We start from the raw sequence: 21,717 nt of genomic DNA, 5'->3' as shown, positions 1-21,717 counted from the left end.
ACAAGCAGTCGTCCTCAGGCGGAAACAGGAATCCTGCGGTGGCACTGCTGAACCGATAAAATGCCCACATTTGATTGGGACCTTGTAGATAACATGATTGTTTCTTCTGCCGTGACAATGTCAACCAAATGTGTAAGTTAACCTGCTTGCTAAATTCAACATCCTGTAAAAAAAAAAGCCAGATCCACACCTAAACAAGTTAGATGTTAACAAGATTCATACTCTTTGGTTCTTTCGGTAAAGTCACGTAGGTGAACAAATAAATAATAAATATATCAAATAACATAAAAAATAGAAATAAGCAAATCACGACTTTGGTTCTTTTGGTAAAGTCACGTAGGTGAAAAAAAATTCTAATAAATAAAAATATAAACATATAGAAATAAATAAATCACGGCGTTTCGATTGCAACAAGCAATCATCATCAGGTGTGATAACCACAGCAAGGAATTGATTGCTTGTGTTGCAATCGAAACGTCGTGATTTATTTATTTCAATATTTTGATATTTGTATTTATTTATTATTATGTTTTTCACCTAGGTGACTTTACCAAAAAGAACCAAAGAGTATGGATCCTTGCAGTCACGAAAACTTCAAATCTAGAATGTTAACAAGATTATCGTCAATCATAATAACAGCACAATTTCCGATAGCCTAACATCGGTACTAGCTGAAAGGGCTGAACTTTGCAGTCACCCCAAACACATCCCCAGTAGATGATATTATTGCCCAGGTTGACGTAGCCCTCAAAAGGTTTGGGTCACATCCCAGCAGACGTGGCAAGATCTGAAATCACACACAAGCGAACCTCATTCTTACGACTACATATTTGACTGGTTACAGTACATATATTTACAATACTGCCGTACATGTATTAAAGATAGTAAACGGCCTATTTAAAGAAGGATTTGGAGGCATCCTTGGATGTAGCTGCAGGTCACGAATGCTTCAAAGCAGGAGAATTTACTTTTGTTCATATGATTATGTTTAGGCCCACTTTGCATCCTTCTTGGTTATAAGATTCAATCAGTTCCACGAGTTCGTCGTCAACGTGGTTGTTTGTAAGGATTGTCGCCGGCGAATTATACTTTCGCCCATTTATCTTGATGCCTTTATTTATCCGATCTAATTTGCGGAAAAGTATGTTCCAGTGTCACTGTGAATAGCCGCCGCGAGATTGACAACTCGTACTTAAGCTCCTGAAAACTGCTCTCCATTTGGTGGATTCCCATTAATTTCTATACCCAACTTACTGTACAATCGCATCTTGAGATGCATATGCCTTTAGAAGGCAAAAAAAACCAAAATGCTAAAATGTTACGTCCACGCTTAGGCCGGTCAAGAAAACAAAGCACTCTTGTTGTCAGGGTGATTAAATATTACCCGAGCAAGCGGCAAAAGCCCACGCTGCGACTTCTGCAAAGCCGCAGTTTAACAAGAGCCGGCGTTTCTACCCTGCAGCTATATAGCCATTAAAATTATTGCTACCAAACTTTTGTAAATAAATACCAACGTGAACAATTCATAAAAATTACCACCACTTTTCCGGACAAAAATTACAAGTTTTTTTTTGACGTTATATGTACTGGCTGCGAACATATTCCACTTAATGGTTAGGTTTTTTTAAATTATATATTTTGTAACGCTCACAGCCAATGTGCTTTCTCAAGCTCAACGCTCGCTGATTCCGCCCAAATGTTGTGTATACTCTACGCATGGACGAGAGACTAATTACTCGCACAATTCAGCAAGTTCCATGCCTTTTGGAGTTTGATGACCTGAGGACCACCTTCACGAAGTTTAACAAGACCAAGAAAACATATTTGAAAATCTCAAGTGCAAGGGCTTTTCAAAGTAAACCGTGTTAATAGCAAAATACTCAAATCGAGCATTTCGATATCGAATTTGCGTTTATTTGAAAGTTCACAGGGTTTTAGTGGTTTTATTTCATTATATTATTCGTGCACTCATTGTTTATTTTTAAGAAAGGACTTGCCAAACTCCGGAGACTCCACATTTGCGAACAATTATCTTTTGGCGTAACTAACAAGTGGCAGTGAAAGATACCCCAGTGTTGCAGCTAAAGGGTGGACGTAATCTACCACACGCCTCTAATTTGTTTCATTTCCAGTGGAGTATTTGGCAAACGCGTGTCCATAAAAGGTCATTACTTGCCAAGCATTTTGTCTTAGCGATCTAAAATTGAGTTTTGGGGAAATGGGTCTGAAAATGTTGAGAAAAAAAATCGCTCGAGATTTTCATGATAAACTGCGTGGAGGATATCTGGGAGCCGGTGTGAGTAGTTACACAAATAACAGGAACCTTGCTGTGCCACTACAAACAACCGATCCCATATCTGCTTTCGTTTTAGCAAACAAAAATAAACCGCAGGTTTGTGGGTGCTTCGTTTCATTTGCGGCCTACAGCAGCCAATGTTAGCAGCAAAATGTTCTTGAAAGTGTAAGTTTGTACTAAATTAGCAACATTGTATAAAACAAAAATGGCCAAATTAAAATACAATTATAAATAAAATTGGGTTTACATCGAAAACCAAACTATATATTAAATATGGAAAAAAAAACATGCATATGCATGGATTATAATGCTTTTGAATATGCATTCGTCCTCATAAGTATTTAATTAGGGGCAACGGTAGTGCGCGTGCCATACGTACAGGAAACAACAAGTAGCTTATGACTAGACAACGGGGCTTGGATTCGCCAGTTTTAATGTGGGACAATTCCCTAAAAGCAACACAAATATATTTGAATTTGTATTGGAAATTTTTTGCGAGAGTTATCATGCCCTTTTTACGAACGGACGGAACTAATACAAAGAGAACTCTGGCTGAAAACTCAAACGCACAAAAAAACAAATAAAATCTTTTTACCCCAATCATACATTTGGCAGCAGAGGGTGGTACATTGTGCCTAGATCTGTCGGCTCACACTGGCAAAGTTGTGAAAATAAATCCTAATTTGGGTATCAACTCAGCTAAACGTCCCTCCAGGGTGATTATCAACGAGTGCCATTGTGCATGACATTTAGTGTACATCGCAAGGAATAAAACGTACTGTTACCAAGTAGGTCTCTGTGAGAATATACTCAGACTAATTTGAGGAGCCACACATCGTTCAGAGATTCCTGACTAACAAATCAGTGTTAAACAAATCATTTCGCCACGCTACTGCATTGGCAGTGGTGCACCAACACAAAATAATTTTTAAAAACCTTATTCGTCAATAACATTGCCTGAAAAGTCACCGAATGCATACTTTCCCATTAAGGTAATGGCCCTTCTTCATAGAAAGAGGCCTCTATATGTGCTCTAAACAAGGGCCATTGTTTGAAATGCTGCCTATTTAAAACTTTTCCTTTTAAGGTAGCATTATTAACGAATGTGTTTTTTTTATCATTGTATCCATCAGCTGCTGGGACTCGGTGAACTTGAAATGGATCCAAAGTTGCCATTATTTGCAAAAGTGGAGTAAAACATTCAAAGCTAATGCCTGCAAAAGTTGGATGGACGACAAATGTTTTTTTTTTAAGCGATTGCAAAATATCCAGCTGGACCGCGATTTGGCATTTAAGTCCTTTGGAGAGGTCAATAACATTACCACCAATTAAAAAATACACTTTCGGCTTTTGCGACCAATGATGTATCGTAAACCAACCTCCAACAGGCACAGCCAATTTAGTAACGTTCCAATTTGTTACTACTTCGCTCAAATTTGTGCATTCAAAGTGTACATGTTGTGGGTTTGCTCTTAAAATACACTAATGGGTGTGCTGAAGTTGTGACAATTTGGCATTGTTTACGTGACAACCCCTACCAATTAGCTGCGTTGTGTGGAGGTGGGTTTAAAATACGTTGACAATTGCGCAATCTAACCCAAACAAAATGGTCATGAAAAATGACCATCGCTTTTTGGTTCTTTCGGTAAAGTCACGTAGAAGGGAAACAATAAAATAATAAAAATATAAAACAATAAAATTCTCACGACGTTTCGACTGCAACACAAGCAATCATCATCACCTGATGATCATCATCATCACCTGATGATCATCATCATCACCTGATGATCATCATCATCACCTGATGATCATCATCACCTGAGAATTTTATTGGTTTATATTTTTATTATTTTATTGTTTCCCTTCTACGTGACTTTACCGAAAGAACCAAGAAAATGAATCCCTGCAGTCACGAAAGCTTTAAATCAAAATTTGACAATCGCTTTGTTGAAGGTCAACAGTGGTTGCGGTGTGGACTAACTCGCCTGTCCAGCCAGGAAATGGAACTTCCACTCCTGGATTCGGACTAAAAACAGGAGGAAAGTGCTTGTTTGATTGTAAAACATATTGAACTATTATATTTTATAATTTTCAAATGAGTCCTCAATTCTGATTCATATACTTAACAGAACAGTTTTCTTGCACAGACACTCATTTCGGCTTTATATACATATATACATGACAACATCTTTATACTGTACGGCTTTATCTATATACACATGACAACATCTTTATACTGTATATATCACCGATTGGGTAAATGGAGAGACTGGAGAACAGGTCACCTCAAGAAGCTGGTGTACAGACTAAGACATTTTATATTTGAAATGTGTGAACTAAGCATTGATGAGGACGATTGACAGTAGTAGTATATGAAGCTTGACAATGGATAATAATGATGATAACAATGGCAAAGGACAGCGCTGAACAATGTTAATAACTCACCCATCGCATCGCACTTCCAGCGTCCACGGCCCTGTCCCAAGCAGGTGCAGTTCATCATGTGGCCCTCATCGTGTCTCTTCAGGAACGTCTGGTTCACGTTGTATGTCCGCCCGTCTATCACGCACTGGTCTGCAATGCACACAACACAAGAGCATTGGTAGGGCCTGCAAACTTCATACACTACACACACACACAGGTTATTAAGTTTAGTCGCCAACTTACCTGTCCGTTAACACTTCAAGTACAATTGAGGATTGATTTTTCAGTCAGATCGCCGCGTGGGTGAAATGCTAATGTGTGTCGTACCACCCTCCTCCACCTGACACAGCCAAAGAAATAAAGTTTTCATGCGAGGAACAAACGTTTCACTTTTTTCCTGCTTCAGCAGCACCAGTTAAATGGTGGAGAGCGATCCACAAACATTTAACAACCGAGTACGACGTTTCACAGTTCTGGCAACCGGGCAATTGCAAGAACTGTGAATGTGCCCCAGTCTGGGGCGTTGAACAGGTGGTGTGATGCCATCAACATCGTGCCTCCACAAACAAAGCCCACATGTTGAACTTCACAGTACAGGTGTGCCAGGTAACGGGCGAACGGCATGACCATTTTCACCCCGTTCATTCTGCGATTAAAGCCCAGTACAAAAAATGTAGACTTTTTCGAAACACCCGTGCCACTTCACTTACTCCCTCCCCTCCTTCATATAGTCCAGTTGCATCGGGACCGCCCTCCGCGAATTGCGATGCCAGATCATGCGAGTCACGCGGCGTGCTGTTCTTGCAATAAAAAACATAATTAAAAAAATAACACCGACGTCACGCGACCAAGCTGGCGAGAAACTGGCGAGCGGCGTGCGAGCGCGTGCTGGTGCGACTGCGCACGGGCACCCACCGAGGATCTTGGTGTAGGGCACACATGTCCAGTCGCCGCGGCCACCGCCGATGCACGTGCAGCGCATCGCCTGGCCAAGCTCGTGCGGCCGGTCCCACTGGTCGCCCACGCGGTGCTGCACGCCGTCCGCCGTGCACACGTCCTCGTGAGCTGAGCAGAGGGGGGGGTGGGCAGCATCCGCCCACAATTATCATCATCGTCGTGAATTTGATTCAAAAGGTCAGGGGGGGATCGATTTCAACCCATGCCTTTTCTTCTCCCCTCGTGCGTCTCCTTGTCCCGCGCTTTTCCCCATGTCGAGATGTTAACTCCCTCACCTGGTACGCAGGGGAGGTTTTTCCCCTCCACATTTAGCAACATGCGTTGAAAATTATTTAGATTATTTTGCTGCTATACATGCCCACATGGTACGCAATTCCGCTAATCTATCATTTGTGGCCAGGTCGCGTCTGAAAAAAACCCTCGGGTGGGCTCCACCTGGTAAGATAAAAAAATGTTTAGTGATATGCTTTCCTTTCCTATACTTTGTACTCCTTTCGTGTTTTTGTATTCTTTGTTGGTGTAACGTTCTGACCTGTAGCTCATCGGATTCTTCCAGTGTAAATACAATCTTAGTCTGATATTGAAGTTCTTTTGCACCGCAAGTAGTCAACTGTGCTAAATCGGAGGTGCGGGGGAAGGACAACAAACTAAACCCAAAAAGTTGTTCTCAGGAGAAACATGCAGTTGACCACACCGACAAATTCTGGAATTTAAAATAATAATGCGCTTCTGTTGCCCTGCTTTGTTCTTTAGACAAATTCTGTAAACTCCACACCACACACAATATAAAGAGTTGCTAACATTACACCTCTTATGACGTGACGATATCATTCAGCGTGCATGGACATTGTACCAGTTTACAAGAGCAAGTAGGACTGAAGTTAAGCGATGGCAATAAAAACACTCATCACAGCTTGCATATCTATGAAGCATTAACCATTTCCTATTAAAACGTATTTTAATCAATTTTTATCTCTAATCATTTTTATTTATGGACGTGGATTCCCTTCGCTGCATGATGCATTTTCTATTTAAATAATTGAATAAAAGTATAAAAAAACTCGTCCAATTCTGGTTCAATATTTTCACTGAAAACAATATAATAAACACCAACACGGTGTTTATTATGTAGTTTACATCCCTGGAGAAACATTACGCGCGCTCCTCTGAAAACGTGTTTGCAGTGTTTATTTTTTGACGACAGATGCGTTTTATTGGCCGTACACAGACACTGGAGCCCTTCGCTCAGCGGCGGTTGATCGAGCCTCAAAGTCCCTGCCATCAGCAGAAATCTCCGATGCTATTTTCTCCCAAAAAAAATTGCCCTTCCGAAAAGAACCCTCATTCAGGACAAAATTACCACAGAAAGCTAAAACATCGGGTGTGATTTATACCAATTTTATCTCGAGGTTAATAATGGTGTTGTGATTTCAATGTCATTATGAACATTGATCATTCTAATGAGTAGAAATGTTTAAACTACCGCACTTGTGTAAATAGTGATAGTGCAAATAAGACGGGGGGGGGTGGGGGGGGCTGCCCCTGAAACACCAGAAAAAGTTTGGGCTCTGCGTGCTTCAGACTCCGCTTCAGGGCCGCGGTCCCATCATCATCAGGGCGCCCCGGTGTTGAGATGTTAACTACCTCGCCCGGTATGCAGGAGGTCTTGGGTTCAATCCTGACCCTGACTCCTGCTGTATATTTGGAGTGTGCGCATCTCTCTCCCCGCGGTCGTGTAGATTTTTCTCCGGGCTCCTCTGGTTTTTCCCTCCACATTTAGAATCAACGTGCGTTTAGAGTGTTTGCCTGCCACAAAGTTCCACATAAGACACTTTTAGTGCAGCTATTATTTGTGGCTAGTTCGCTTCAGGAAAATAACTATATAGTTCAGTCGGACTTTTCCTAGTAAAAAAAAAATTGGTTAGTTGGCATGCCTCTCTCTTTTTCAGAAGCTACCTGGGCTACAAATAATAGTCCAATGAAGTGACTTACCGCGTGGATTTTTTTTTATAGCAGCCAAATACTCTAAAATGCACGTTGATTCTAAACTTGGAGGGAAAAAACAGAGGACGCAGAGAAAAATCCATGCCATCGCGGGGACAACATGCACACTCCAAATATACAGGCGTAAGGGTCGGGATAGAACCCACGACCTCCTGTATACCAGCCGAGGTGGTTAATATGTCTGCCTCGCTCCCCGATATGTTCGAGTTGTATCGAGTGTCGTTCAGCACATTGTCCACGCGATTGAACCCACGACCTGTATTACAAGGCGCAGTAGTTTACCACACAAGTAGCCCCCCATTTCAACGTACTGCTTTACATGCCAGGCTATAAGCCAGTCCCGTCAATGTGTAGCGTACCCATCCCCTCCCCCACCACTCCTCAACGCACCATGCTATCCGGTCAACTCCTTCCTGACTTGCTAGGCTAGACATGTCCCCCAGTGGGCAATTTTACTAAGGGTGGTTCACGTGGATAATGGGCTGCGGCGAGAACAAAAAATGCATTGGCAAAGTAGTGGCTGGCGGGCCTTAAAAGGCTTCAGAAGTAAATCACGACATTTCGATCGCAACGCAAGCGGTCGTCCTCGGGCAGAAAAAATATAATCCAGCAGTGGAACTGCTGAACTAGCGAGAGAGCAGTTACAACAAGGTGTTATATATGTGGCGATGGGCTTCGCCACATATATAACCGTGTTGTATATAACACCTTGTTGTAGCTGCTCTCTCGCTTTCAGCAGCTCCACTGCTGGATTATATTTTATCCGCCCGAGAACGACCGCTTGCGTTGCGATCTAAACGTCGTGATTTATTCTATACCTACGTGAACTTTACCGAAAGAACAAAAGAGTATGGATTCAAATCAAGATTGAGGCTTCGGAAGGTTAGGAAACGCTGAATTTTGCATTTATCAAGTAAAACATGTTAAAATTACATATGTATAATGCACACAGTTTCCGGAGATTCAAGAGTGTGGGAAACCAAGCAAGCGGAGGAAGGCTACCGGAACAGGCACCAACAATTGCCCAAGCTCTGTGGCCCTACATTGGGATGTTTGTCCCAACTCCAGTGATGTAGGAGGAAACCAGCACACCCGGAAAAATCCCACACACGTGGGGAGGCAACACTAACCTTGCACAAATGGAACACGTGGAGTCCACATTTTCTGTTGGCAAACCAGGGTATGGTACCTCACTGCCCATGGGAAGGGAGTTTCACAACGTTTGCACGGTCCACCAACCCTTGCCCTCCAAAGCGCTGGACTACAGTGTAGAATTATTATTTTTAACTTTTTAGTGCACCACCACGTCAAAGCCATTGCCTTGCCTTAACAGACAATGACGCCATGCCGCAAAGGTTTAAATATAAGTCGATGGGGAACCCAACTTCCAGATATTTCTACCAATAAGACACGAGGCACGCATCTCATTGGTTTGTATTGGATGTTTCAGCGGTAAAATGTTCACTGGGAAAGGCGACAATTTTGTGGGTGTACCCTCGACAAGAAAACATTTTTCTTTCGTCTTTTTTTTTCATGCGATTAACCTGGCGCAAAATAAATTGTGAAGGGTGGACACACGTGCATTCAATATTTTATACTCCGAGATTTTCATGCAAATTTAATTCCTGCACCCAGGTAACATCGTGGCAAGGATGCAGCTGACAAACCTAAGCTGCGAGCTGAAATACTTGTTGCAGACTAGCTCAACGCTTCATTGCTTCGAGTTACATTATAGCGATTAGCACGGTTGGCTACGTTTGGTGCGAAAGTTCAACATACATGTGCTACTCTGCGGGAAGTACAGCGACTCTCCTATCGAGTAGATGCTTGCCACCACCATCATAGGAATGTGGAATTTGCTCCACTGGCTCAGGAACATAAACAAGAGACGAGTACCAACCTTAGCTCACTTGAGAATAAAACTACTTTCACTATTTTTTTTTTACAACCTAGCCCTCCAGCATCCTTGGGGTCCACGGCCGTACACACACCTGCCATGGGGCAGAAGCCGTAGCGTTGGTCGGTGTCAAAGTTGGCCGTGGTACTGCACCACTTCATGCCGTCGGCGCGACCCTCCGAAGTGCAGGCGACGTGCTCTCGGCCACCGAACACGAACGGGAAGTGGCACAGCGCTCCATTGGAGTTCCCACCCCTTGTGGTCACCAGCGTCACCGTTGTTCCTGTACAATGACGGCCGTAACCGGAAGAAAAACTTATGACGTACACGCACACGTAATCCAGTTTTACTTCTGGTTTCATTACAATGACGTACACACGTACCAACCGGAATAAAAACGAATATCGGTACCGAGGCTCCTACAAGGCCATGCAGGAGGACGTGTGGCACAGTTTGGCGACAGCTATCATAGAGTTCAGTTGTGTCTCTACGGTTCTCTGCGGTGAGTACAATGTCTTTAAAAACAGCGGTGCTATGCCTCTCCACCGCTAAACTGCTTGCACGTTCCAAGACTCAGCGGTGAAAGGGACCCACCTGGCAAATCACAGATGTCTCGGAAGAGGAAAGGGTTAAAATACAGAAACCCTCGCCTCTTAGAACACACAAAAACAACCTAATAAACACAACTCCACTGCAGCTGCCACTTCCAACGGGCAAGCCAAGCGTAGTTAACAGTGAAACGGATCGAAACATTTTAGTCGTCGTTCCGATGCCCAACTAAGTATTGTAATACAGACAATGGCGAAGTAGCGACATTATCAGCTCAAGGGGTGTAGCAACCGGATAGCACCTAGGCTAGTATATATCACGGGTCCTCTTGTCGAATCACATCGTCGTTACACACTCACGGTCTCGAACACGTAACGCTGTTGGGGCGCTCCAACGTCGGGGAGGGAGGGAGGGGGGGGGGGGGCAAGGCATTCCCTTGCCCCCCAAACTAGTTACGCTACCATATACGGATAACAATTTAATTAAAACCACGTGCGATTCAGAACAGAAAAAAAAAAACTAAACAAAATGAAGCCATCGTTTTTTGGACAGCGAAGTGGTGGGGTGGGTGGGGCGGGATCACCTTCTTCCTGGCTGCACAGTGAGAACTTCTTGTCCTGGGCGTAGTTGGCGGTCGTGCTGCACCACAGCTTGCCGTCGTCGCGCCCCTCGGCCGTGCACGTGCTGTGCACGCGCCCCTCGTGCGTGAAGGGGAACACGCACGGAGCCCCATCCGAGTTGCCGCCGTGTGTTTTTATGGCTGGGCCGCGGAGGAAAAGCAAAAGCAAAGGGGGGGGGGGGGGGGGGTTTGGCGTGGTTGGCAAGAGTCGCCGCATTGTCAGGCAATTTAGTATGTACCGTATTTAGCATCGATAAACGATTTGGATGTAGCGTATAGTGCCGATAAATGATTTGAATGTACCGTATATAGTGTCGGTTATCATCCCATACCCTTAACGGTACTTGCTGAGATTCATAAAGGCAAACTGATGTGCTTTTGTTAATTGTGTTAATTTTTTTGCCTATGGGTACACGGCTTTGTTGGTATGACACCACTAAAATGTGATGTAGGTTACATGTGCCAGGGCATTCATGTCAATTCTATTTTACGTAAAGTGCTCAGACGCCATTATTGGATTGATCAATTGAAAAATTTACAAAAACATGTTTATAACACATCGGCTTTCACGGGCAATAGAATGTTATCTAAATTTAGTGAGAATTGTTCTTCAGTTTCGCCGGTAAACCGAAACAATAACAGTTGGCGTGTTTAACACTCGATGCACGCGGCAGTTTCATTTCGTTGACAATGTTAGGTGGCGGAGGGTTTTACAACAGGCATTTGGTCAAACAAACAAAACATATATTATGAATCGTTAACTTTTTTCCGGCCGTACCGCAAGTCCTCACTTAACGCGTGTTCACACTATCACACGTTTTCGCTCAAACGCGGTTCTGCTATGAAGGAACACTTGTCGCACAACGTGGATCGTACACCGTTATTACGCAGAACGCGCACTTTGTTATAATGCAGAATGCACACCATTATTAACGCAGGGGGCAAACCACTTTCTTGAGCTGGGTACCTGAGCAGTACACGATACAGTACGCGGAACGCTACAGTAACGCGGCGGCGTATCCTCATCTCAGATTTTTTGTCCCGCCATGAAACGACTTTACAGAGCAAACGCAATTCGCCAACGGAAATTCCTGACTTAGCCCGGCACTCTTTCGGGATTGCATCTAACCGCGCCAAACGAAGAATTGCTATTCATCAAACGGACAAAAAAAAAGAAGAAAATCCCCAGCAACTTTCAAGGTCAACGTATCCACCGGGGCTTACCGATGGTCTGGCAGTTCACTCCACTGGGCAGACAGGTGCACAGCAGCTGTCCCCCCCCTTCCTGCGACTTCACCCAGCGCTCGCCGCTGCTGAACAGCGCGCCCCCGTCCGCCTCGCACTGCACCGTGGGCCGGTACACTGACGAGTGTACGCTCGTGTGCACGCTCGTTTGCTGCACACTGGTCTGGTGTGTGCCCGAGTCCTGCACACCTGCCTGGTGCAGCTGTCCTGTGCCTACAGATAGAGAGAGAGGGGGGGGGGGGGGGCGCACGCCGCCGACAAACCATCGTTCGCACGTTGAAACTTCTTTCGCGCTGTGCGCGGCCAACCGTGCTCGCCGAATGTGTGGCGTTCAATCGGGAAGAGGGAACGTGCTGACAATGCGGACTGATTGCAACTTGTGAGGTGCTGCCAGCCGCACTGCATTTCACTCCTCACTCTCGAAGAGCGAGAGAATAACTTGAGAGGCACGAGACAGCCACAGAAAAGCGGGAAAGAAGCAGCCTGCGCAGCGAGCCGGCACCATCAATTGCCCAAACTCTGCGGTCCTCTGTATATGAAGGTGTTATCGGCCAATTAATGAGTGTTTACATGTGGGACAAACACTATCTCACACAGAGGGAAGAGGCCAAGCCCACATATTTGCTGTACTGCGTTTTCCCGGCGAGTCAAGGTATGGCTACTCAATGCCCACAGGAAAAGCGTTTCACAACATTCGTGCGATCCTCCGACCCTCGCTGCCTCCACAGGGCTGGATTGCAGACCACGTGCATAGCCACCACCATCAGTAGTGTTTGCGTGAGGGCACAACTGTGCAACCTTGATAACCCAGTAGTCAACATTAAAAACACATTATTTGGTGATGCTGCTTCATTAGCAGTGGTGCACAAGGACAATTAACATCAAAGGACTCACATTCACCAATAAAGGCCACTGTGTGACCTTAAAAGGAAAACAAATATAAAAAAATATATATTAGGTGACATTTCAGGGCAATGGTCCTTCTTTGGGTTTTGTTTTTTGTTGGGAGTTAACATGCTCGCAATAAAAAATATTTGTATTCTACCAGGTAAGACCCACTGAGCTATATAGCTCTTTTAGAAGCGACCTGGCCACAAATGACAGCTCAACAAAGTGGTTTCTCGTATGGAAATTGATAGCAGCCAAATACTCTAAATGCACATTGATTCTAAATGTGGAGAGAAAAACCGAAATGCATTGAGAAAAATCCACGCAACCATGGGGGGGGGGGGGGCGAGAGAGAAGGATAGACACGCAAACTCCAAATATATGACCTCCTGTATACCATGCGAGGTAGTTAACATCTCGCCACCGTGACGCCACTAGGCCACCAGGCAAGCGTGACAGCCGTAGACAAATGTGGGGAAGTGGCGGCGGTGACACGGAGGAGCCTTGTGAAGGAGCGAGGGCGGCGTACCCGTGGCGGTGACGCTGGAGGTCTGGCGGTCGCACTTCCACTCCCCGTTGCCGTTGCCAATGCAGAGGCATCGCAGGGGCTGCCCTCGCGCATCCGCTCGGGACCACGTCTCGCCAACCTTGTACGAGCGTCGCGTCTCCTGGTCGTTGCAGCGGTCTGGGGGTTTTGAACGAGTTGAAATGTAAACGGTTCTATCGGGCGGCTTTAGAGCAATTATACGTACTATTTATTTTGATATAGATGCTACGCACACCAGTTAGACTCATAACTGTATTTTAATGCACGAATGAGTATTGAGGCAATACCCATCTCCAGAGCAAGTGGTGGGCATTCCACATTCCTATGGGAGGGACGAGTCTATCCATCGGACAACCACTGTTGAATTCGCCACAAAGTGGTCCTCACTTTATGGACCCCCCCCCCAACGGGATGATGGGCGGAGTCAGCACCAACCAGGAGAACTCGCGGGCTTATGATTGCGAGCCGCTCGCTCTGCCGCTGAGCCACCTGGCAGGAAACTACAAAAGAGGGCATTTCCAAATTTACTTCCCTCCCATTACGATGAATTGTCAAGATTCGCCGTCACAATTCAATTTAAAATTGTCTTTAAATACACACTGCGAATGCGGCACCCCTCCAGTGGCTGTAAAAGTCACGTGAACCAATTAAAATTAAATATACGAGTGGAAAGCACGATCCGATGCTTTTCATACTTTGCTTACTTTCTACAATCTTTTGAGATAAACGTTGCGACAGGTGCAGCTCCGCATTTGCTTGCTCATGTCACCGCTGGTAGAAGAGCCTCCCCCATTAGATGAAGCTCAATGGCGCCCCTGCCCCCCTCTAGATCGTACTTGGCCTACTCTTCCAGCAGGTATGGTTTCATCTATATGTTTAGATATTCTCCAAACAATAAAAGTCAAGGCACCGGGCCGAATTGATGTCTTAAAAGACTGCCCATAAATAACTGACAAAAGGTGGCCAAGTTGCCATACTTGCCATAGACCACTGCAAAAAGCAGTGGAAAGTAGGGGGTGGGAGGGGGGCTTGGGCTTCTACTGAAACAACAGTCAAACCCTACTGTGAACACAGAAGCTGCGTGAGCCTTTAATCGTCATTGCTGTCTGTGCTATTCAGATTTGTGCATTTCGTCACCAACCATACAGGGTAGGTGCGATTGTACATACCATCACACGGTTCCTTTTATGCTCATGCACAAAAGAGCATTCTGCACCATCTAAGGTAGGTTGAGGTCATGGGAAATGACCGCACCACAATATTATGTTGTTGCCAGAAGTGCTCGGCTGTTTTGGCCAGGGTCACCATTGAAAACGAGATCCTTAGCCCTATGGGCCTTCCCCGAAACAAACTGACTTGACCGATATCAATCACAAGTTTTTAATAGAATTACGATAGAAATTCATTTAATTTAACTACCAACTTCAATTTAAATATCCTTACAAATGTGGACAAGTTTAAACTCTCAAAAAAAAACAGGGCCAGAAAAAAAACTAGGTCGTCTTTACCAAAGTAAAGGTCTCCACGGTAACTTCAACAGTACCAGTAGATTACAAAATGTGCACCTATTCACAAACTAACTAAAATTTTAGGTTGCTAGGAAACTCAAATACACGTTTCACAAATAATCCTGAGGTGAACAGTACATTTCTTAGTGAACATGCCAAACCCCACAGGTTGAAACATCATTAAATATTTGTCAAATTGTACGTGTTTTGAAAGCATTAATTTACTGGTCACAATCCCTCTGCAGGTTAATTGCTTTTAAAAAAAAACCATCGTGAAAGTGAAAAAAAAATTGTCGTGAAAAGAAATTACAACCCCTTTGGTGCTTTCTGTTGGACATTCTCCCTCCCCTGCATGTGTAACCGCAGCACGAATAGAAACGTTGGCATTGGCATGAAGGTACAAGGATGATCGGAATCAGAATATTTAAACTGGAGGAATCCTATGGAGCTATAAAGCTTTTTTTTTTCACAGATGTCCAGTCGGGGCGGGTAAGAACGTTACAACGACAAAAAAAAAACAAGATAGGAGTGCAAAGTACAATAAATCACCCAAACATATACAAATAAAACTAAACTATCCCCATCCTACCAGACATTGCCCACCGAGGTTGCAAGGTAGATGCACAAAGCGACGAGGTGAACAAAGCTGTCGACGTGCTCATCCTGACGGCAAAGGGGACGGGCGGCGTCTCTCAACACGCACCACCACTCAGGGGGCTCTGTAGCGCTCGTTTAACCAAGAACGTCTCGCCAATTCCTCAACCTCTTTCAGGAGGGGCCTTCCCTGCCAAGTTCTCAGTAGGGGGGGGGGGAGGGGGAGTGGGGGTGACGTTGCTACCCCGGTGCGATCCACCAAATCGAGTGGTTTGCAGTTGTAGTTACCCAGCGATAGGATGTTTGGCTCAAAACCAGGTCACACCTTGTGCGATATTTTAATTTTAGCTACGGGAGGGAAACCGCGGATGCCGGAGGAAAACCCAAACCGAACGAGGGAAAGAACATTTAAAGTTCCACGCAGAAAAGGCGCCCGAGTCGGGGATCAAACCCAGGAAATCTTCTTGCTGCGGGGCACAAGTGTTACACAACTGCGCCATGCGAATCCCTCCTCCCTAGGGCGAGCATTTAAAACAATCTTTACGCACCACAGCGTCATCTACACCATAGCGAAACTCCCAGCGATGCACGAGGAGAGAGTGAGAGCCGTCTTTTGTGTTTTTTTTCTTTGTTAAATTTCGTGCATTCACAGTAACACGGTATCCATACTACATCGAGCACGACATGTTATTCTACTGCGGAGGCTTTCATGGTTATGCTGTTAAGATGTCGATTTGATCTCGGATTGTACACCGCTATTTTCGGGCAGGAATGATGCTCCCGGCACATTGAAGCGACCGACTGGGCGAGGTTTTTTTTTTCCTGGCTAAACGAGCATAATAGTAATTGCAATCAATTAATGTTCATTTGTTCCACGGAAAGTCCCGTGTAGCCAGTCACCCAGCCAGTGGTGCAAGGGAAATATCCGTGGTGCTTCAGCACAGAACAACAACGTCGTCAGAGCGACGCATACGGAGGAGGGGCAGGCAACAATGGAACGCTTCAAGGAGGTGCTGGCAAGCAGTAGTGCTTAGAGAACAAAATAGTACAATACTAACAAAACAAACAACAGGCGCACCTTGCACCAAAGCCAAGGGCGAGGTGATGAACGGTCAGAGAGGAGGTGAGCGCGAGGCAAGACGAAGAAGGGAATGCGATCGAGCGAATAGAACAAGCAACCCTCCACGGCAATGCGGGGAAGCATGGATGGCTGGATGGATGGTGAACTTACTACTCCACTCCGTACATGAACATCCATGCTAATCGGAGGTGTGGGGGAAGGATGGCAAAAAATGTTTTCTCCGAATACAGCCCTCACCAGTTTATAGGGGATGGAGTAAAGCGACGTCAAACGGGTCCCGCAGCCATCAACGAGTTCTGAGCTGGGAGCGATTTGAACACGGAGCTGGAGAGAGGGCCGATGGGAGCGGCCGATGGGAGCTTCCATCGGCAAATGCGGGGGGGGGGGGGGCAGGGGGGTAGGGTTGGAGGGGGGTGCCCACTCACTGCGGGACGTGCAGGCGATGCGACCCTGGCCCTCTCCCAGGCAGGTGCAGTCCACCACCATCCAGCCCTGGTACGGCCGCTCCCAGGTGTCGCCCACCAGGTGCGCTGAGCCCAGCGTGTTGTCGTAGCAGCGCTCCTGGGAGCCGGCTAAGCGACAGGGGTGGGGGGAGGGGCGGGTGAGAAAACACGTCGCGTAAGTAAAAGTAAAAATCTGTTTTCATGTTTATTACCGGCAACCCATCAATCATCAGTTACAACCGGGCATAAAAAAACACATTACACTGGAAAGATGCCATTCGCCTCATCCTGTATGACATCTTGTACCTTGTGAACATATATTATCACAATAAATGAAGACACACCAAGCGAGATATATATAGGACACACACACAAACCGCTCGTTTAAAATATATATTATTATTATCGTCCGATAATCTTGCAGAGGCAGGTGACAGCAGCTTTGCCTGCAGCATGGAGTTAGAGCTCTGAGACCACTGGTAAGTCCAGTCAGGTCCCACTCAACAACAATAAAAATAATCATTAAAAAAGGACAACCTGAGTGCATACGTTTGCACAACACCATATATACCAACCGTGTGAATACGTGTAAAACAAATCACACACAACACAGTGACATTATAATAATGCACAGGCACGTTGTTTTCCCTGGGGAAACCGAATCGGTTTCTCAGCACGTTTTAAACATTCTCTCTGCATTGGGGTACTCGCACTCAATCTCGAAGAATGACTCGCAGATACACATCTGCAAGTGTTCATGGGTTTCAGCACAACTATCCATCAAGCCCTGATGTAGCATTCCACCCCCTAGTGTGCCAAAACGTGTTATGTTGTCCGTGTTCTTTCCAGCGTAGACAAAAAAAATATATACATTTAATGTGCAGTCTATAAATTAACAACAATTTATATGGTATTTAAAAAAAAACGCATTTATATCCCACACCTCCGATTAACATGGTTGGCTACGCACGGTGCGAAAGAAGTTCAACGTACATCATAATAATACACACCATAATAATACACACATAATAATGTGTGAATTTCAGCATTGTTGTTTATGATCTTGTATATTAAAGCTGGATCAGAGACTGAACCTAATTATTTTTCAGGAGACGAGCTTTAACAAGTCAAGGACCTATTTGTTTGTCAATTCCCCATTCGTCATTTAAAATTGTCGTCAACAAATCAAGCGGGATTGTTCTTTCAAAGCCCTCGTGTCTTCTCTCTGCAGTGGAAACTACAAGACCTCGGCTAACAATGGAAGAGCTGTGACACACAGGAAGAAGCTTGAGGCACGGGGGGATGGGGACAGATTGAACAAGATGGAAGGTAAACGTGAAGGGGGAGGAGGAGGGAGGTGGAATGGCAGAGGAGCGTTTTGGAAACTTCCTAAGGTCCATCTCGAAAAAACTAAAAAACTGACAATATCCACTCACTTTACTACTATCTTTATTTTACCAGGTAAAGCCCCACTTAACTGTATAGCTCTTTTTCAGAAGTGACCTGAGGACAAATGAAAGCTCAACAAAAGTGGCTTATCATTTGGAAATGTATAGTAGCCAAATCCTCTAAACGCACGTTTCTCAATGTGGAAGGGACAGCATTGGAGGACCCAGAAAAAATCCCATGTGACTATGAAGAAAAAATTCAAACTCCAAATATACAGGCGTCAGTCAGGATCGAACACACGACCTCCTGCATACCTAGCGGGGTAGTTAACATCTCCCCACCGTGGCGCCGTCAGGGCCAATATAAACTCCTTGCCAGACCCACTCTTTGCAGCAACACAACAGCACCAGGAAATCTTGGGCAGCCACAACATAACCTTAACAAACAAGCACACTGCGCGACACGTTCACTTGGAATTCGTCACACAATGTTAAACATAAGATGCGGTAGGGGGGGTGGGGGTGGGGGGCTTGCTGGGGTAACAAATGGGCAGCCCTGAATGTGGCCCCTCAGGGTTGAGCATGGAAAGTGTGGCGAGTGTGGCGGCGAGTGTAACGCGAGTTGAACGCGAGTGCGGCGGTGGCGAGTGTTTCGGTGCCGGTGGTGCGGCGGGATGGCGAGACTCACACACTGGGTTGCAGATCCACTCCCCCTTGCCGTTCCCCAGACACACACAATCCATCATGTAGCTGCCCGACTCGTGCACCCGCCGCCACTTGTCTCCGATCTTGTACGAGCTGCCGCCCTCGTGACAGCGACCTACGGGGCGCGCACACACAGACACACCAGCAATCACTCTTGCGTTCATTTCTTTAGAACTGCTTTTTGCGTTTCGTTTGTTGGGCCTTCCGCCCCGCACCTACCATTAGCGTAGTTGGCTACGAATGATGCGGAAGATGTTCAACGTGCATAGATAGTAGAGCACCTGTCAAATACACCACAACCAATACTACCCACCCACACCTCTCCCTCCCCTCATAGCCTTAACAGACTGTTGGGTGCCAGTGCTGTTGGCAAGCGCCTCTGTAGGCCAAAGCGGCGTACACGAGGGGGGTGTGGTGTGGTTATCAGTCCGTCCAGCCACATTTGTGTCCCTCCCGCCCACCTCCAGGGTTGATGTTCACGCAACATCCCGCGATACCCTAGGGGAGGGACCAGGACTGGTTCAGATTTTGGTTGTGAGCGGGAATCAAATGTGGGCTTCACTGGGTCCACATCGCATTGTGCCAACCACCACACTGCCACTCCCCACCAACTACCCAACATACAAAGCAAATATATAGGAGCCTTAAACATCAATATAACCGATTTAAAAAATGTTATTTCACTTGATGAAAGACACAGGTCAAGCCCAATTGTGTGAACGCAGATTCAGTGAAAGTTACGATCGGAAAACACGTTTTCACGTACGTACATGCACATTTTGTTAAATGCTTTTACTTGCCTCAACCGTGTTGTTAACATACCTGACTAAAAAAAAAACATGACCAGTCTACAGCATGTAGATACCGATGCCAATGTCCCTTCTCGGGCTCGTCTCTATGCCATACCCTGAAGCAAATTTCCAAGGAAGTCCCATGCCATTCACTGCTGGTGTGTATGCGAGGAAACCGTGGCTGGATTTGAGGCTTCTGACCGTTTACCTTCGCACAGTCCACCCATGGCCGTGTTTACACCAATGGGCAGGAATTCACACGAATAATTACATAACCACAAGTGGCAATTCCTATCAATAGAAATGTACCATAACCCCAGAAACGTTAACAATCTATTCTAAACATGGTTCATTATGGAATGTCCAGCAGCTCAAATTGCATCTTCAATGAAGTACAAGTGCTGAAGTCTAGTTTGTTAACTGTTTAAAATGCAGTCACATGGAGTGAGATGGCACATGCCTATAATCCCACGCCCTGGAGGCAGGGTTTGGTAGTTAATACACATTTCATCGGGTGCATGAGACTTTTCACATACTGGGCCGAGGTGGCCTGGAGATGGGAGCATGCTTCTGCATTGGCTTTTAAAAGGCATAAACCCCTCAAAGAGTTAGGGTTTTCTTTCCCCGAGGCCATTCAGTATCCGCTCGCAAACCACTTGGCAATACATTTGCCAAACATTCCTAAGCAATCCCATTCTGGATAAAGACCTGCCCACGTCGTGTGGGTCATAAGGGTTAATTGGCCATACTTCACACTGGCCAACATAGTGGTCGCCCATCCCAGCACCACTATAACGAACAATATTATATTATTACTCGTGTAGAAAAATAGACAGCCGTTTTATTCTCAAAATCCTGTTACTCGAAAACACTAAAAGCAGGGGCGGAGCCAGGGGGTGACAGGGTAGACAATTGTCACCCACGAAAAAAATCGAAAATCTGAAACATTCTGCGTATAAGTGTACGACACTCGGTCTGGCGGACTCCGTGCAACTGCATTGTCAGAGTGTGTCGCCAACCGATGGCGTCTAGTTCAACTGCCTGACTCTCTAATCATTCTTGAAATTTATATTTGTTGAACGTCACCCCGGGCTGAAAATCCTGGCTCCGCCCCTGACTAAAAGTCATGTTTTTTTAATATATAATAACATAATGCCAAGAAAGTGTGTATTGAGGTTTTTTAATATATATTCTCAATTTAAAGAATATTCTTGCAACAATTACAATGATAGGAGCTCAAGTTGGAAGTTTACAGCAATTTTAAATTAACAGTGTCAGTTTTCTGTATTCGTTATTCCCACCTCTTTGACATCGCTACCATGTCCGAGGACCTTTTTCCATCATTTAAAGTCAATGTTTTTTTGTGACACGGAAAATACGGTTTAGCGAGTTAGCCAGCTAATTTTAGTGGCAACGACCCGCAGTCATAGTTGAGGTGGGGGAAGGTGGGGGAAGGTGGGGGAGGAGCCCACCCAGCAGCCAGCCAGGAAACTGAAGGCAGAGATTCGTTTTAACAGAAGGATGATCCATAAGAGGTTTTTTTGGGTTAGAGCGAGGATATGTGTCGTTACAACCCGCCACCACCCGACACAGCTAGCTAGTAAGGGTTGTCACGTAAACAGAACATTCAAATTCGTCACTAGTACAGCACACCAGTGCGTTGGAGAGCCAAGCCACAACATTTACAAACTGAGTACGACGTTTCGCCGGCAATTACAACCAACTTGTAATTAATGGCAACAGCCAGATATGTGGAGAAGTCTGTTTCGTTCCTTATATAG

The 21,717-nt window shown here is 45.4% G+C and overlaps 1 protein-coding gene across 6 annotated transcripts in view; it reads right to left on the bottom strand.

The window, feature by feature from the left end:
* The window catches only part of LOC116943884 (tenascin-X-like), a 156,527-nt gene that overhangs the window by 117,174 nt on the left and 17,636 nt on the right, over positions 1-21,717 (bottom strand). For 5 of the 6 annotated variants that reach the window (XM_032957190.2, XM_032957195.2, XM_032957192.2 and 2 more), the window contains exons 5-13: positions 19,129-19,260; positions 17,035-17,181; positions 13,409-13,564; positions 12,886-12,912; positions 11,971-12,204; positions 10,711-10,887; positions 9,673-9,861; positions 5,636-5,785; positions 4,742-4,870 (exon numbers count right to left, since the gene is read on the bottom strand). In XM_032957190.2, the coding sequence (XP_032813081.2) occupies positions 4,742-4,870; positions 5,636-5,785; positions 9,673-9,861; positions 10,711-10,887; positions 11,971-12,204; positions 12,886-12,912; positions 13,409-13,564; positions 17,035-17,181; positions 19,129-19,260 (1,341 nt within the window). The remainder of the gene's footprint in view (positions 1-4,741; positions 4,871-5,635; positions 5,786-9,672; positions 9,862-10,710; positions 10,888-11,970; positions 12,205-12,885; positions 12,913-13,408; positions 13,565-17,034; positions 17,182-19,128; positions 19,261-21,717) is intronic. The other variant, XM_032957191.2, reaches the window with a different exon arrangement.

This window comes from Petromyzon marinus, chromosome 19 (genome assembly GCF_048934315.1).
Source record: "Petromyzon marinus isolate PM22_M1 ecotype Great Lakes invasive population chromosome 19, UKy_Petmar_22M1.pri1.0, whole genome shotgun sequence".
NCBI lineage: Eukaryota > Metazoa > Chordata > Hyperoartia > Petromyzontiformes > Petromyzontidae > Petromyzon > Petromyzon marinus.
This window is presented reverse-complemented; position numbering and strand designations above follow the sequence as displayed.